The sequence below is a fragment of the Protopterus annectens genome, chromosome 8.part1, assembly GCF_019279795.1.
Source record: "Protopterus annectens isolate FY-2018-M chromosome 8.part1, PAN1.0, whole genome shotgun sequence".
In the NCBI taxonomy this organism is placed as follows: domain Eukaryota; kingdom Metazoa; phylum Chordata; order Ceratodontiformes; family Protopteridae; genus Protopterus; species Protopterus annectens.
Window position 1 is genome coordinate 385,430,979 of NC_056742.1, and position 18,022 is coordinate 385,449,000.

At 43.3% G+C, this 18,022-nt stretch overlaps 1 protein-coding gene across 1 annotated transcript in view; it reads left to right on the forward strand.

Moving 5' to 3' along the window:
• DNAJA2 (DnaJ heat shock protein family (Hsp40) member A2) overlaps nucleotides 1-17,494 on the forward strand; it is a gene marked incomplete in the record, with an annotated part of 1,055,602 nt that extends 1,038,108 nt beyond the window's left edge. The window contains 1 exon segment of the mRNA XM_044081956.1: nucleotides 16,720-17,494. Coding sequence (XP_043937891.1) covers nucleotides 16,720-16,905 — 186 coding nt within the window.
• Between the last annotated feature and the right edge of the window lie 528 nt (nucleotides 17,495-18,022).

Below are 18,022 nucleotides of genomic sequence, written 5' to 3' on the forward strand. Positions count from 1 at the left end.
CAAATCTAGGAGTAGTAAGACACCCCCTTATGGTAAACTGTCACAATGACTTAACTGTAAACCTTCCAAGCCCTGCTCAACTGACTGTTCCTTTAGGGGGAAAGATTGCCCTGCATGCAAAAAGTTGGGAACTCATTAACCAAGACAAATGGGTTTTAAATGTAGTTTCCCAAGGATACAGATTCCACTTCCACTCCTTACCAACCCCAAACTCTTGGACCAGACCTACCCCCAAATCAGTGGGCAGAGGCTCAAAGACAAGTTCTTTCTTTTCTAAGCATCAGGGCTATTCAACCTGTCCCAGAAGAAGAATGGGGGCAAGGTTTCTACTCAAAACTTTTCCTGGTACCCAGAAAAGACAATTCCTGACGTCCTATTCTGGACCTGTCTATCCTAAACTCATTTTTGGAAATCCCAAAATTCTAACTCTTTATCAGCTGCTTCCCATGCTAGGCAAAAATGCATGGTTGGAAACACTGGATTTAAAGGAAGCCTACCTGCACATCCCAATAAGGGAATCTTGCAGAAGATACCTACGCTCCAGAGCAGGCTGCATGCACCATCAGTTCTCTGCACTGCCCTTTGGCTGGCTTATCTACTGCACCCAGAGTATTCACAAAGTGTCTAGCTCCAGTCATTGCATCTTGCAGACAAATATTCAAATATACCCATACCTGGGCGATTGTCTAATTCAGGCAGAAAGCCAGGGCATACTAATCTGGCATTTGTAAAGAAATTGGGGTACACCATAAACGAAAAGAAATCTCATCTAGTACCCTGTCAACAAATTGTATTCCTGGGGGCAAGCTTGAATACAACTTCCCAGATGGCCTACCTCACGCCAGAGAAAAAAGTTCATTTGACAGCCTACTTCAAACTACTGGCCACAAAGACACCGCTATCTGCAAGGAAAATACTGCAAGCCCTGGGGTTCATGGCCTCTTGCATACTACTGATTCCATATGCAAGACTGCATATGAGGAAATTACAATGGTATCTAAAAAACCTGTGGTGTCAACGTTCTCAGGACCTAGAATCAATGATTCCTATCATACCTAGTCTAAAGATAGAACACAACGCAAATAGCAAATAATGGTTAAACAACACCAGAAACCAATAGAAAAACCATCCAGGGAAATGAAGCGTTCTCTTTCAGCTTTAATCCAACAATAAAAACACCAGCTTAAAACAGTAGTGATTAAACGTAGTAAATCTCATAACACGTTTTTCGTCACAGTAAGACTGGAACTTCATCAGATAAATACATACAGTCCAAAACCCCTTACTATTTATACTGCTGTTTCCCAATTAAGCAGTTCCAACCAATGAAAATAAAGCCTACATTTCAAATTACATATTTTAAACCGATTCTATGTGAGAAGAATGAAAATATTAATTTAGAAAAATTTAGTAATGGAGCTCAGGTCACTAATGATTTTAATCGGGCTATGATTATGGAATTCAATGAAAAGTGCCCCGCATATTAGAAAAATAATAGAAAGGGAATGGATAAGGTTTGTAGAAATTACCGACCTTAAAGGGCTCCCTCCAAGAGATTTGAAGTTTGTCTATAGGAATTCAGTTAATCTAAAAAGTTTGCTGGAGAATGTAATGGAAAACAATGTTAGATAAAGAATAGGTACATATAAATGTGGGTGCTGCAGTGAATGTAAATATATAATTAAGAGTTGGTTACACTGGTTTGCAGAGGGAAACAGTTAATAAGCAAGGGATTTTTTTAACTGTGAATCCCTAGGGTTGGTATATCTTGCTTTATGTGAACTTTGTGGGTCTTTCTATATTGGCAAAATGGAGCGAAAGCTCAAGAGAAGGCTCCACGAACATTTAAATGACATTAAGAACAAAAAAAGAACTAATGCTTTGTACAAACATAGTATAGAATGTAGGGAAGCCAAATTCTCCTTTATTGTTTTAGAGGGGGTGAAAAAAGACATCAGTGGAGGCCTTTGAGAGGAGAAGATGGGATATAAAGAGATGTGGTGGCAATTAACATTAGAAGCCCCCCCCCCCCCGCCTAAATGATACTATTTCTATTAAATCTTTACTTAAAATGAGAGCTGCTAAATTGTAAATTAAACCAAACATTAAATATATATTTTTTGGAGCTCACTTATTAATTTTTAGCATACAAATCATGTTTATTTATTCTCTAACACATTATGGTTTGCACATACTCCTTTCTTTCTTTTGTCCTTTAATAGTGATTTTGATGTCTGCCACAAGAGGGAGCCAAATACTTTATTCAGTACAACAAACACTAGTTATGCTTCGAAATAAGAAAAGCTTTAGAAACTGCTTTATTAAAATCAAGTTTTAAGTTTCCCATTGGAATCGAAAGTTTTAATGATTTTACAAGGTTTTAACAAATAATTGTTTTTAAGCTGGCTTTTAAACTGGCTTTTATAATTTTTATGTTATAATTAATGAAAGCTTTCAGCAAGATAATTTTTGAATAATTTAAAATGTAGGCTCAATTTTCATTAGTTGGAACTGATTATTTGGGAAACACAGCAGTATAAATAGTAAGGGATTTTGGATTGTATGTATTATCTGATGAAGTTAGTCTTACTGTGATGAAAAACGTGTATGGGATTTACTACGTTTAATAGTTACTGTTTTAAGATGGTGTTTTTATTGTTGGATTAAAGCTGAAAGAGAACGCTTCATTTCCCTGGATGGTTTTTCTATTGGTTTTGTTGTCTAAAGATAGAGTTTCTTTGGTGGACAGAGGCCTGCTACCAAAACAAGAGACTGCCATTCACTCTACCCCCTGCTGCCCAAACCCTAACAGACGCATCAGACTATGCATGGGGGGCTCACTTGGCAGGGCAATGCATTCAGGGCAAATGGAACCCAAATTAGTCACCTGCATATCCGTCAAAAATAAATAATGCTCTGGCAGCCGTCAAGGACCACATTCTTCCAGGACAATTATTGGTAAAGACGGATAACACCACTGTTATGTGGTACATAAACAAGCAGGGGGGAAACCCACTCATACCCTCTCTGCAGATTAGCCATGGCTCTGTGGAACACAGCCATGAGCTACCAAGTGCAACTACAAGCTCAATTCCTGCCAGGCAAGCTAAATACACTGGCAGACCTAAGCAGAAATCTCATGGACCCACACGAGTGGAAACTGGAACCAAAGATATTCAACATGTTGAGAAACCAATGGGGGAGCCCATAGATGGACTTGTTTGCCTCCCCTCGGAACTACCAACTGGACAAATTCTGCACAAGGACTCTCCACAAGCTTATAAAGTGGATGTCTTGTCCTATCAGTTTATGCCTTTCCCCCTCTGCCTCTCCAAAGTGCTATTAAAGATCAAACGGGACAAATCAAGGACAATACTGATTGCACCAGACTGGCCACTCCAACACTAGTACCCCCTCTTGCGCAGTGTGACACTGCTGGAACCATGGCACCTGCCTCAGACCCCTGCCCTGCTGTCCCAGCAGGAGGGCCAGATTCTGCACCCACAACTTCAAACCCTGAACCTTGCAGCCTGGTTAATTACCTCATCTCTGTTACCATCCCTCAGTAAGCAAGTGATGGATGTCATTCTGGAGGCAAGGAGGCCCAGTACTAGAAAATCCTATGCTGAAAAATGGAAAATATTCTGTTCCTGGAGCCAAACTCAGGGGATAGGCACAGGAATGCCCAATTTACCGCATATTATTCAGTACAGGGCCTTTCCTTTTCTTCCATCAAAATTCATGCCTCTGCCATTTCAGCACATTGCAATACAGAGCCACACCTCTTCTCTCATCCACTGCTGAATCATTTCCTCAGTGGAGCCAAAAACTTAAGACCATCCAGGAGAGCCCCTACTCCAGCCTGGGACCTTAACTTTGTATTGGAAAACTCATTTTACCTCCCTTTGAACCAGCTGCAAATGCAGAGTTGAAATTCCTTTCTTGGAAAACAGCCTTCCTTCTAGCCATTACTTCAGCAAGAAGGGTGCCTGAATTTACAGGCCCTCATGGCAGTGGAGCCTTTCATCATCTTTCTTGCAGGTAGGGTGTCCCTCAGGACCAATCCTTCCTTTATGCCCAAGGTGGTATCCAGTGTGGCCCTTAATCAGTCCATTCATTTGCTAACTTTTTCTAATCCACAGAACAAAGGGGAATGAATACTCCACCCGGACATGCACAGACAACTTAGATTTTACCTGGACAGGACGGACTAAGCCTCTCGGGAAATCTGAACAGCTGCTGGTTGCATTTGCTGCAGGGACAGAGGGGAAGGCCATTTCAAAGCAAACCATTTCTAAGTGGATAGGCCATTGCATTCAATTCTGTTAGAAGCACCGTAGAAAACCTACCCCACAGGGGATAAAACCTCATTCCACCAGGGCTGCATCTACCTTTACAGCCTCTGTCAGAGGTGTCCCTACCAGGGACATCCTGGAAGCTGCTACCTGGAGCTCTGTACATACCTTCACCAAGCATTACCACTTGCCATTTTTTTTCTAAATCCAGGGCTGGCTTTGCCACTGCAGTCTTGCAGGTCCTTATTGCTGGTCCTAATGCTATCTAATTGCCTCCTCCCATCCTTAGCTTTGGGAATCTACCCAAATGTGATGACTGCAACAGTGAAACATGAACATAGTACAGTTGTGTACAATTACCATAAACGTAGATGTTGGAGTGTATTCACTGTTGCAGTCCTGGTTACCCTCACTCCAGCCCCCTGACTTCTATCGACTAGGGCGGCACAGTGGTGCAGCGGTTAACGTTGTCGCCTCACAGCAAGAGGTTCTCCGGTTCGATTCTCGGCTGGGGTGCCTTCTGTGTGGAGTTTGCATGTTCTCCCTGTGTTCACGTGGGTTTCCTCCGGGTACTCCGGTTTCCTCCCACATTCCAAAGACATGCATCTGGAGCATTTCTCCCCGGGCCTCCGCTGAAAACAGGCTCTGTGGAACCTAGTCGGACATTCCCGGTCAACAAATGTTAAATAAAAATAAATAAAATAAAAAATACCTCTATTGTTTAGTCTGCTTAAAGCTATCTGGTGTATTTGCTTTTTGTTGGAGGTGTAACCTTGTATATAATTACCCGACATCTGGGGCAAGAAAAACTGATGTAATGGCGTCTGCTGCATGCTTTATTCCCCTGACTACCTGATGTCATGGAAGATTTTTTTGGTTCTTCAGAATTGTGTACTGTAAATTTTTGCTGGACTAATTTCATTCAGAGTTGTGCACTGTTATTTTTGATTCACTGTATAGCTCAGATCTTTGCTGAAAGTGTTGTCCCACCTCCCCCTATTTTCTGCTGTGTCTTAAGTTGGTATAACTGGATGTTCTTCGTGTTTCACTGTTGCAGTCATTACATTTGGGTAATCTGCTGGCAGGTTGCCCTCAGTCGGCCTGAATAACAAAGTCTTGGCTCCTGCTTCGGTTGCTGTCTCCTCTCTTCCATGACGTCAGGGGTATAAAACATGCAGCAGACGCCATTTTCACCAGTCTTTCTTGCTGTGTGGTGCCCGAAGCAGAAGCAGTTCACAAGTGCCAGTCGGCTGACTCCTGAAATTTTTGTTTTTGAGTTTCAGAACCGAAGTCTTCAAACTAAAGCTAAGTACCCCGTTGGGGAAACTTTTTCTTGCTCCTTACCGATGTCAGTAAAAGTTAATAATTGCATTACTTGTGAGAAGCAAATACCTCATAAGGATTTTCACTTGTACTGTATTCCTTGTCTAGGCCTTGATCACAATGTGCATTGCTGTCGGTTTTGTGCTAAATTTAACCAGCGCACTATTAAGCGTCTGTATATTTTTGCTTCTAAATATTTTGGTTCAAGATTTAACTACCCTGAAATGTCGCCGGTTAGCATTCTGAGTACCGGAGTTCGCAAAAAACGCAAGGGAAAAGACAGACTGTCGAGGTCCAAAACAGATGAAGCTTCTAAGCCAGTCGCCAGTACTCAATGAGGCACTTTCGCAGCCCCTGATACCCGCTACTTTTGAGTTGCAGGCCTCTACCGAGACCCATCCGGAGTCCGGTATGCCGCGAGATTCGCAAAGTATTGAACCCGCGGATGTCTCCTCCTTGGATGGGTCCAGAGCCGCTGAGCAGGCACTGGCTTCTGAGGGTGTTTGCAGGCCTCAACATTTTTACATTAAACCGACGCCAGCAAAAAAAAAAACAAGGTCAAAAACAACTTCTATGTCTAAAAAAAAACAACGCACGAGTCGCGTGCTCAGGCCCCTATGCCTAAAAAACAGATTATCAAAATGGCTGAGGATTTAATTACCTTGCTCAGGGGTTCCCAGCCCCCACCCTGCTAAAAGGCCTAGGCAAGGCACTGATTATGAATCTTCAGATGGGGTTTCCATTTCTTCTGATCAGGAATTTTCTATTCCACCCTATGAGGATTCTGATGCAGAGGAATCCATCCCATCTGCATCTCCTCCTGAGGATTACTCGTTTGGAGAGACTTTGCATACTTTAAGGGAACATTTTCACTGGGAGAGTCAGGACTTCTCTGAATCAAAAAAGAGGCTTGGAGATTTTCTTCTTCCACAGCATAGGCCTTTGGCTATACCTCCTGTATTAGACATTGTTGTGTTCTCGGAATCAAACATGGCTCCTGATTCCCTGCCCTCCAGCTCCTAGTATGCCAGACCGATATTACAGGGTTCCTGACTCCCACAAATTTCTTTTTAAAAATCCAGCTGCTGATCCTGAGACTATTTCCCGGGGTCCCAAGGGTGTTAAGGCTTCTACTGCCAAAAATCCTACCCATTCTGATGATTCCAGGGCGCTGGATAGAATGGAGTAAGGTTTATACGTCTGCAGCCTTGGCAATCAGGGCTTTAAACAGCCAGTTTCATATGCTTAAATATCAACAACATGTTATGGGCTTACTGAAACAGAAAATTATGTTGATTTCTGATTGTGTGGAAAATAGAGTTACAGGATTTATTGCATTCAGCAGAACAGGTTGGAAAGCATACTTTGCAGTGTGGTTTTGATTCCTTGGAGGCCTCTTGTAGGGCCACCGTTACTGGATCTGTGATTGGAAGACATGCCTGGCTCAAGGAGCAAAATCTGCCTGATCATGTTAAAGCTAAATTGTTGGATGCCCCTTTGCAGCATGATACTCTGTTTGGTAATGAGGCAGAAGAGGTGTTAAAGAAAATGGAAGACAAAGCTAAATCTATGCAAACTGTAAAAGATTTCTTGCAAGTGCAGCCACCCAGGTTCAGTAGGCACTGGCCTACTAAAAATTGGTCCTTTCCTGTGTCCAACAGAGCCGCTCAGGGCAAACCCAGATGCTCAAAAGGCTCTAGATATCAGTCACAGGGTTCTTACAGGTCAAAGCAATGGGGGGGTGCCTCCACCTCCAAATCTGGAGGAAACAAAGCACAACCCTATAGTAAGCAGTCTCAATGACTTTCCTCTACCATCTCCAAGCACTTATCTTTTGGCAGCCCCCCTGGGGGGAAATTAGCACTTCATGCTCAAAATTGGCAGTTAATTACCCAGGAGAAGTGGGTATTAAACATAGTATCCCAGGGGTACAGATTTAATTTCCATACTTTGCCAATTCCAAACGGATGGCCGGATCTGCCACAAAACTAGTGGGCAGAGGTCCAGAAACAAGTCACGTCCCTCATGGATATGGGGGCTATTCAACCAGTACCAGAAAAGGAAAAAGGGCAAGGATTTTATTCAAGACTTTTCCTGGTACCCAGAAAGGACAATTCATGGCGTCCAATACTGGACGTATCGACTCTGAACACATTCCTGGACATTCCAAAATCCAAAAATGCTGACTTTACAACAGCTACTGCCTATGCTAGGCAATCATGCTTGGTTATTAAGTCTGGACTTGAGGCATACCTGCATATCACAATAAGGGAATCATGCAGAAGATACCTCCGCTTCAAAGCAGGTTTTTTGCATTACCAATTCTCTGCACTGCCCTTTGGCTTATCTACTGCGCCCAGTGTCTTTACAAAGTGCCTGGCACCAGTAATTGCATTCTGCAGAAAGACATTAAAATGTATCCTTATCGGGACGATTGCCTCATTCAGGCAGAGGACAAGGACACACTTCAACATCTGGCGTTTGTAAAAAGGCTTCTAGCATGACTAGGGTACACCATAAACGAAAAGAAATCACAACTGGTACCCTCTCAAATAATTACATTCCTGGGTGCAAGCTTGAATACAACTGCCCAGATGGCTTACCTCACGCCAGACAAACAAAGGCAATTGACAACATACTTCAAACAAATGGCAACAAAAACCTAGTTATCTGCAAGACAAATTCTGCAGGCTTTGGGGTTCATGGCATCCTGCATTCTACTAATTGTATATGCGAGACTGCATATGAGGAAACTTCAGTGGTACCTAAAAAGTTTATGGAGTCAGTATTGTCACAGCCTGGAAACGATTCCTCTCATTCCCTGTCTACAACAGGAGTTTCTTTGGTGGGCAGAGATGTCACCAGAACAAGGGACTGTCATTCACTCTACCCCCTGCCACCCAAACCCTAACTACAGACTCAGACTATGCTTGGGGGGGCCCACCTGGCCGGGAGATGCATTCAGGGCAAATGGAGCACAAACCAAATGCATCTGCATATCAACCAGAAAGAAATGCTAGTTGTTCAGAATGCTCTGACAGCCTTCAAGGACTTACTTCATCCAAGACAACTACTGATCAAGACGGACAACACCACAGTTATATGTGGTACATAAGCAGGGGGGGTACACATTCCTATCCCCTTTGCAGACTAGCCATGGCCTTGTGGAACACAGCCTTGACTTAAATTTTCAAGTTCAATTCGTGCCAGGAAAGCAAAATACTCTGGCAGACGACCTAAGCAGAAATCTTATGGACCCGCACGAATGAAACTGGATCCACAAATCTTCAGCATGTTAACACAGAAATGGGGGAGCCCAGACATAGATCTATTTGCCTCTTCCCAAAATTATCAGTTGGACAAATTCTGCACAAGAACTCATCACAAAAAAGCATGGAAAGTGGATGCTCTATCCTTCAGCTGGAAAAACCTGTCCGTCTATGCCTTTACTCCCTCTGCCTCTACTCTCAAAGGTCTTACTAAAAGTCAGACAGGCAAAACCAAAAATGATCCTAATTTCTTCGGACTGACCTCGCCAGCACTGGTACCCGCTTCTAAGGAATATGTCACACCTTCCTCCATGGTACTTTCCTCAAACACCTCACCTACTGTCTCAGCAGAACTATCAAATCCTGCACACTCTGCTCCAAACTCTGAATCTTGCAGCATGGCTAATCAACTAATTATTCAAACCACATCTCTCAGTAAACCTGTGATGGATGTCATTTTGGAAGCCAGAAGACCTAGTACTAGAAAATCTTATGCTGATAAATGGAAGAGATTCTGCGCTTGGAATCAAGCACAAGGAATAGACACAGCAAAGCCCAATATTCCTCAGATTTTACAATACTTAACTAAGATGCTTGACAAGAGCCTATTTTTTTCTTCTATAAAAATCCATGCCTCTGTCATCTCAGCTCATTACAACACAGAGCCTCCCCTCTTTTCTCATCCACTGCTTAAACAGTATCTGAGGGGCCAAAAATTTAAGGCCTCCCAGGAGCGCACCAACTCTTGCATGGGACCTCAATTTTGTGCTGGAAAAACTCACACTGCCTCCTTTTGAACCAGCAGCTACTGCGGATATAAAATTTCTATCTTGGTTTGGCAGTCACTTCAGCAAGAAGGGTTTCAGAACTACAGGCTCTCATGGCAGTGGAGCCTTTCATTATTTTTTACCCGCACAGGGTGGCCCTCAGGACCAATCCTTTTATGCCTAAGGTGGTATCCAGTGTGGCTCTTAACCAGACCATTCACTTGCCAACATTTTACCCAAATCCGCAGAACAAGGGGGAGTAGATTCTGCATTCATTGGATGTACACAGACCGCTAGGATTCTACTTAAACAGGACCATATCTCTAAGAACGTCTGAGCAACTGCTGGGTAGCATTTGCTGCAGGATCAGAGGGGAAGGCTATATCAAAGCAGACTGTTTCTAAATGGATAAGCCACTGCATTCGTTTCTGCTATTTGCACCATGGTAAATCGGTGCCCAAGGGGATCAGATCACATTCCACCAGGGCTGCCTCTACTTCAGCAGCTTTTCTCAGAGGGGTCCCAACCAAAGACATTTTAGAAACTGCTACTTGGAGCTCTGTTCATACCTTCACAAAGCATTATCATTTACCTCTCCTCTAAATCCAGGGCAGGCTTTGCCACTGCAGTCCTGCAGGGCCTTATAGCCGCTCCTAGTGCTTGTTTAGTTCCATCTTCCCATCCATAACTTTGGGATTCTACCCAAATGTAATGACTGCAACAGTGAAACACTAAGAACATAGTACAGTTGTGTACACTTACCATAAATGTAGATGTTCTAGTGTATTCACTGTTGCAGTCTGGGTTACCCACCTGCCATCCCCCATTCTATACCTTTTCTTTCCTTCACTATACTCAAAAGCCTTTGTGGTGTATTTGCTTTTTAGTTGAAGGTAAAGTTTATGGTTCTAAAAAATGCATTTATTTACAGTTTATATATATTTTTGCTCCCCATTTGGGGGACACCTAACATCTGGGGCAAGAAGCACTGAAAATGGTGTCGGCTGCATGTTTTATACCCCTGACATCATGGAATAGGAGACAGCAACCGATACCGGACCCAAGACTTTGTTATTCACGCTGACTGAGGGCAACCTGCCAGCAGATTACCCAAATGTAATGACTGCAACAGTGAATACACTCGAACATCTACATTTATGGTAAGTGTACACAACTGCACTTTTTTACAGCTTGTCATCTATCTGAAGGATTACTTGCATAATAATAGACCCTGTTAGCCTGCATGTCATTGCTGGAACGTGTGTCTAAGAGCTCTTTTCAAACTATCTGGAAATATACAGAGCTAAGTATATTTTTTTTGGTTCGTCAGAATTGTGTACTGTAAATTGTTGCTGGACTAATTTTATTCAGAGTTGTACACTGTTGTTTTTGATTCACTGTATAGTTTTTCAGATCTCTGCTGAAAGTGTATTTGTGCCACACACCCTCCCTATTTCTGGTTTGTTTAAATTTGGTGGCTTTTGCAGTTTCCCACCCCACTGTAGATTTGATCTGGGACACCCCCCAGTTCCATCTCTCTACCACATTCTACCCAATACACTCCTCCTGCACTTGTTTTTAGTCATTTTTAATTTAATTGCATTTTTTTAAACTGTTTGGTCTAATATTGCTACATACTCAAGTGTGCTAGCTTACACTGCATTTGAATTGTTTTTACTGCTGTTTTAGCTACTTTTCTGTTAAAAAAAAATAGTGTAGTCCAGGTACAGATTTGCTGTATCCAGGACTGTATGTAAGCTTCTGTCCCCCCCCCCCCCCCAAGCCTTTCTGTGTTGGAGGGAAGCCTTTTAGCTTGTCAGTGGGAGTGGTAAGCACTAGGTAACCTGTCTGCCACATAAGGAGTGGTTCTGGCCCAGAAATTGTAGTTATTGGCCATCTGGGCAATCTTTTCCATCTCTCTCAACTTTCTGATTTGAAGGCCCGCATTTTCACTTTTCTTTCCTGTAACTAGTTTAGTGCCGATACAGATTCTTAGTTTTATCACTTGAATTTGCTTATTCGTGCTCAGCACTTGTTGTAAGCACTTAAGCTACTAATTACTGTAGCACTCAACCTTCCTCATTACCTAAAGGAAAACAGTTTTTGCACTTACTTTCCTCACTTGCTTAGAGAAAAACAGCTCTTGTACTCTCTTTTCACATATATCTAGAGGAAAATAGTTTTTTATTCAGGCGTGTCCAAAGATCAACTCCCAGTGTTCTCTCCTGTATATCTGATGAATCTGGGCATCCTGGGGCAATGTAGAAATTGACTCATACACAGACAACCCTCTCCTCCTACCACCTAACACCACAACCTGTGAGAGATGCACTTATCTAGCCAAACTGGAGTTAAAGCTCTCTCCAACCAAGACTGGACTTGACATTCAAGAGGAGAAGGTAAACACTTGCACTACACCACAGTTATCACATAGTCTCACTAAATCTACACCACCAAAATCCACACACAGAATCACAAAAGCATTCACGGAGGCTCTCAATCTGCCCAAGCAACGGAGACCTCCAAAGCAGAAACGCAAGCAACTTCCACCCCCAACACAACCCAAATGACAGTGTGCCACTCAACCACAGCCAATAAGGCAAAACAACATATCCAACACACTAGTCATAGGTGACTATAGTCAGGCACACTGGTACTACTCACCAGGCTAAACAAGGAGAAGGTTACTGTCAGCTGCCTGTCTAGTGCCAGGATCCACCACATAACCCATGCACTCAGGTCACTCCACAACAAGTACAAATATGGCTGTCATTGTCCATGTTGTTGTGAGCGACCTGAGACGTACCTCCCTGGACTACATGAGGAGACATAGAAGAGCTCTCTGATCTTGTAGTCCAGGCAGGTATGACCCTAGCCCTGAGTAGCATTCTGCCATCGCCCAGATTACTGCAATACAAGGACAAAATGATTGACTTCAACAATTGGCTAAGCTTCTGGTGTCATTCGAAGGGGATCCAGTATCTTTCTGCTTGGGTTGACATGGTCGACAGACCACGATGCTTTGCCAGAGATGGCCTGCACCTGTCGCCCCTGGGGTTCCAGATACTGGCTAAGGCTCTTGCCGCCCCTATAGTGCCTTTTTTAGGCAAGGTTCAAATGACAAATTCACCACCGTAACAGGAACAGGCAAGCAAAAACTGAGGCTAATGCTACTTGATGCTAGAAGTCTAAATCTCAAAATGCACTCACTCGAGGCACTCCTTAAAATGGAGAACAGCAGTGACTGAGACCTGGTTCAAGGCTCTAAATTTCGACCATGTAACCTGGACCGGAACACCAAAGGCGGAGGTGTTTCCATATTCATTAAGGATATCCACACCTCCAGACTACTTGCTCAACCTAATGCATCCGAGGTTATCCAAGTGCAACTAACTCTGGGCAAAACTGCAATCCAAATTGTAGTTTGTTACAGATCCCCCACCATGCCCCAGGATTCCCACTCCTCTTTTCTTGCTGTACTGGAAAACCAAACACCCTAATAATGGGTGATTTCAACTACCCCTCCATTAACTGGGAAAACTAGTCGTGTACCAACTCCTTCACACAACGCTTTCTGGAATTCATAAACTCAAGTGCCCTGGATCAACTTATCCACACCCCCACCAAGGGCAGCAGTATCCTAGACCTAGTCATTATCAACATGAGTGACCGGTGTTCCACACCTGAAGTCAACTCCTCGTTGGTCCTATCGGACCATAAGCTAATCACCCTTGATATCCACATCCCTCCCCCACTCCCCATTAAGGAAACCACAGTAAAAAATTTCTCCAAAGCCAACTTCATGCTTCTTAAGACAGAAGTGGTGAGCTTCATTTCACCCATGCAGATGGACAATACAGTTACGACTGCTGAATCCTACACAAATGCACTCTATAAGCACTTACACGGGTGCATGGAATGTGCCATCCCAAACAGAACCAAGACGCTATCTTCCAAAAAAAGGAAGCCAGTCTGGTGGTGTCCTGCCATAAACGAACTGTGCAACAGAAGGAAGAAATTGTTGCAAAAGAGTAAAATCCCATGAGTGGATGAGCTTCCCTGTTTAGCCTCGGTAAGAAGCTGAGATCCCTTATAAGATCCTCCAAAGCTAGCTACGAAAACAAAATCGCCACTGATTCTAAGGACAACCACAAAGCATCCTATAGCTATGTCAAGAATCTCAATGGCAACACCCAGATCTGCTCTGAGTTACAGCACAACGACACGAAAATTATAGAACCAATTGATATTGCCAACATCCTGGCAGGTTCAGTGCTAACATTACCCACCCCCTAAAGGGCCCATATCTATACAGGAAGAATGCAGAGTCCCTGTAATCACAACTACACGGGTAAAAGCTGCACTCTCTAAAGCCAAAAACACAGCATCCACGGGGACCACCGGACAACATCCCAGGCTGCATTTTACACGAACTTAAGAACAAACTGGCTCCACACCTAAGCACCATGTTCAATTATAGCCTCACATCAGGCTTTGTGCCCACTGAGCGGCATACAACAACAGTTATCCCACTCCACAAAGGGGGGGCCACCACTGATCCCGGGAACTATCGCCCTATTAGCCTGACGAGCCTGGTCTGTAAGGCCATGGAACTCATAAACAAAGACATTGGTAACCTCCAAACTCTGGATCCCCACTCACTTCGGGTTTGTGAAAGGCATATCATGCCTCTTGAACCTGATAGACTTCTTTGAGGCAGTCACCAAAGCCGTTGATGAGGGTAAGGTGGTTCACACAGCCTATCTTGACCTTGCCAAGGCTTTCGACACCATCCCCCATTCTGGAATTATAGCTAAACTCCCTAAACTAGGTTTAAATCCCTACATCACAAAATGGGTTGTCAACTGGCTCACTGACAGAACCCACACTGTAAAAATGCTACACCTAAAGAAATCCCAATCCTCCAGTGCCACACCCACCAGAGATCACAACCTCATTATCACAATTAACAGAACATGCTGGAGGGGCAGATCTCCCAAAGACTGCCCATACTTTGGAGTAAGCTTCCCATTCATGTCAAACAGAGCACCTCGCTGGCCCTCTTCAAGAGAAATCTTGAGTGGATAGGTAACAAAGTTCACTTCAGGTATCATTCCAGTTGCCCTACTAGATATGGGCACTGTGAACTAACGGGTGGCATGGTGCCTGGGTAATTTTTTTTGGGCTAGGCTTGTAAAGACTCCAGGGCCATTAGCCTAGTACACACCTATGAACAAACGTACCCGTTTACTGCCACCTGAACACAGTATAGATATTGGTCTGACTTCCGCAATTCAGGATAGTACCCATTTAACACTTATGTTACTCCTGCCGTGTCCTCCTTCATACACAGCCCTAGTACTAAAAGTATTGGAGTTCATGGCAGCAAGTATTCATTTGGTGTAATTTGCAAAGGATCCACATGAGTACTGCAGTGGGCCCTGTGTGCACAGTGTTCTTAGCTGGAAGACTGTATTGGTTAAGTCACTTGATTTTTCTAAAGCCGGTTACAGACGCCTGTATTTCGTGGCTCAGTTCATCCAGTCTTTGCAAGGCATGCACACGCACGCAAGCACACAATCACCATAGATGCACCTACCCTAAGGTGAGGGGACATTGGGGCAAATGGTTCAAGGGACTTGCATGCAAATAGGCTGCCTTGGAGATAAGGGAGGTTGTCCTTACATTGCTAGCCTTTCAGGGCCTGCTTCCCCAGGGTGCAGTTGTAATACACTCATACATGGCAGTAGTGTGGTACATCATCAGACAAAGGGGAACCATATAATACCTGTTATGTCATGAGACCATGAGGTTGTGGAAATGAGAAGTAAACTTTTATTGCTTTTTTGATAGCAGTGCATATCCGTGTCAAACCAGCTTACCAGTAGACAGGCTCAGCCATGGCCTTTTGATGCCATAGGTGGTTCCACAGTCTGGTACTAGTGCAGTCAGTATTCCATCAGGAGAAGCCTTGCCAAATCCTGTTTGCATCCCTGACCATTGTCAAGTTGAGCAACTTTTCCCTCATCCTTCCACTGAGTCAGAAACATAAGTCAGTGGCTAGACAAAGCCCTGTCCAAGTGGTTAGTGAATTGCCTTGCCTTTTCCTGTTATGGCAAACCACTACAGGGACATGTCACAGCTCACTTTATGAGAGCTGCTGCAGGTACTGCAGCTTTCTTCAGCAGTGCATCAGCTCAGGACATTTTTGAGGCAACTACATGGACATCTACCCATTCATCTTTAAACACTACAAACTAGACTGTTTTTCAAGGAACAGGACAGGTTTTGCAACTGTAGTTATGAAGGGCATGTTAGGTCACTCATTCGGAATCAGGGTGAGTCGAGGCTTCTACTGCTTAGTACTGTTCCTGTCTGTCATGACTAAATACACTGTTAAACATATCCGAGATTACTGCTGCAGTAGTAACTTGCCGCAGTAGTAACTTGCCCCAGTAGTAACTAGTTGAATATAGGGATCAATGCTGTAGCATAGATTTTTCGCCCACTTTCTTCCAGGTCGGTCTTGGCCCTGGGTGGGCTGTCTCTTCTGGGGATTTGTACATATTGTACAAAATTATGCGGCCTGGGGTATAATAGTTTTTAAATGAGTACCACTATCAAGGCACACTTGGTGGAGTGTGCCCCCTGCAGGCAGACGCGCGCGCAGAGGCAGACGTGCGCAGACACCCAGAGCAAGTCAAAATAACTTTAGCTGCTGTCCTACTTTCTACCAGATCAACTCGGTCAGGCCACATGGACAGATGTTCAGTTTTAGCCAAGTCCCATCTGTTAATACTGTACAAGTTGCACCTGTACTCATATATTTGCTGCTATGGTAAGTCATTTTGCAGCTGTTTTTTTCCTTTAACACATCTTGTAGCTTTGTTAGACTGTTCAGAAATTGAGGCAGTTTGTGTAGTAAGAAAAAATACAGGACGGATTTTGAATTTTTATCTGCATCGATAAAATGTGATGTCACTGAAGTAAATTATCCTCTAGCTAGAATGATGAAAAATGGTTTACGAATTTATTTTCTGAAACTGTGGCTCGTTCCTTTCACAGGATCTTGAAGATCTGCTTCCATCAAGGCCAGAAGTTCCCTGCATTATCGGTGATACAGAGGAAGTGGAGCTTCAGGAGCTTGAAAACACTCGTTCATCAGGAAGTCAGAGACGAGAAGCTTACAATGATAGTTCTGATGAAGAAGGCAATCACCATGGACCTGGTGTACAGTGTGCACACCAGTAAAGATGCATCTAACCAAATTGCACTTTCTGTCCACGCCATCCCCCTTTGGTTCTGATGCTGCCTGAGTTTTCTATTTTTTCAGCAGAGCAACTGGATTCTAAATGTCCAAGGAGTAATACGAGTGGACTGTTAAGGACATTCTTTTTCTGTATGTGGATTTTAAGTAGCAAGAGTATAATTTAAACCTAACTGGCAGGTGCACAACTGGTTATCTGTAGTTTTGCAGAAATTTATTTATAAGGGAAGCAGAGTTCAAGGAGGGGGGAATTCAGTATCACATTTGTCCATCCTTGTATCTGTGCTTTTTACCGGTTTTTGCTTTCCATGTTTTAACTTCAGATTCTCACATTGTAAAATTGGTCAAGAAGCTCTCTACTGGCTAAAATTGCATACACTGCTGTAAGTATAGAATAAAGAATTTCATGGCATAAATCGTACATCACTATGTAGTAAACCTTTTTGGTTATGCATTGATGGAGTTTGGATGCGATTTAAGCAAAGTTGAAAATACTGATGCTCTTGCTGTAAAATTATTTTTTACATTTTGTGGAAATTTCTGAAGTATTAAACATAGAATGGTGTAAACATGTCCCTGTCATTTAGCTCTTGGTTATCTTCATTGTTTTGCAAATGGTTTCCACCACAGCACCATGAGCTAGATTTAAGCATTGTGTAGTAGATGACCATATTCATGTTCTTATGACTAAATTGTTATTGCCAGGCCCTGTTTGGTGTGCTTTGATACTAATTTGTAGACTTCCATCCATGAGGGAAGAGCATTTGCCACTATCAGTTTTTTTAGCATGTGGGAAAGGTGGGTCTGCTGTGGTATACTTGTGATGTTTTGATGCCTCAGGGTTTTACTATTTAAAAAAAACTGGTAACACAGAAAGATGGAGATTTTGGGTCTGATGTCTCCAGTGCCTCTTTACCCAGTTTTCTAAAATAGCAGCAAGCATATTTACCCAGTGTGTTGGCTGTATTCTTAGGTTGTCTGTCAGTATAAGATCTGACAGCTGCCTAAAAAAAAAAAAAAAAAAATAGACCCACGGTAAACCCCCACCCAGACTAGATTGCCTAATTGAGCTGTGTTTGTTTAGATCAGTGTTTTTTTTTT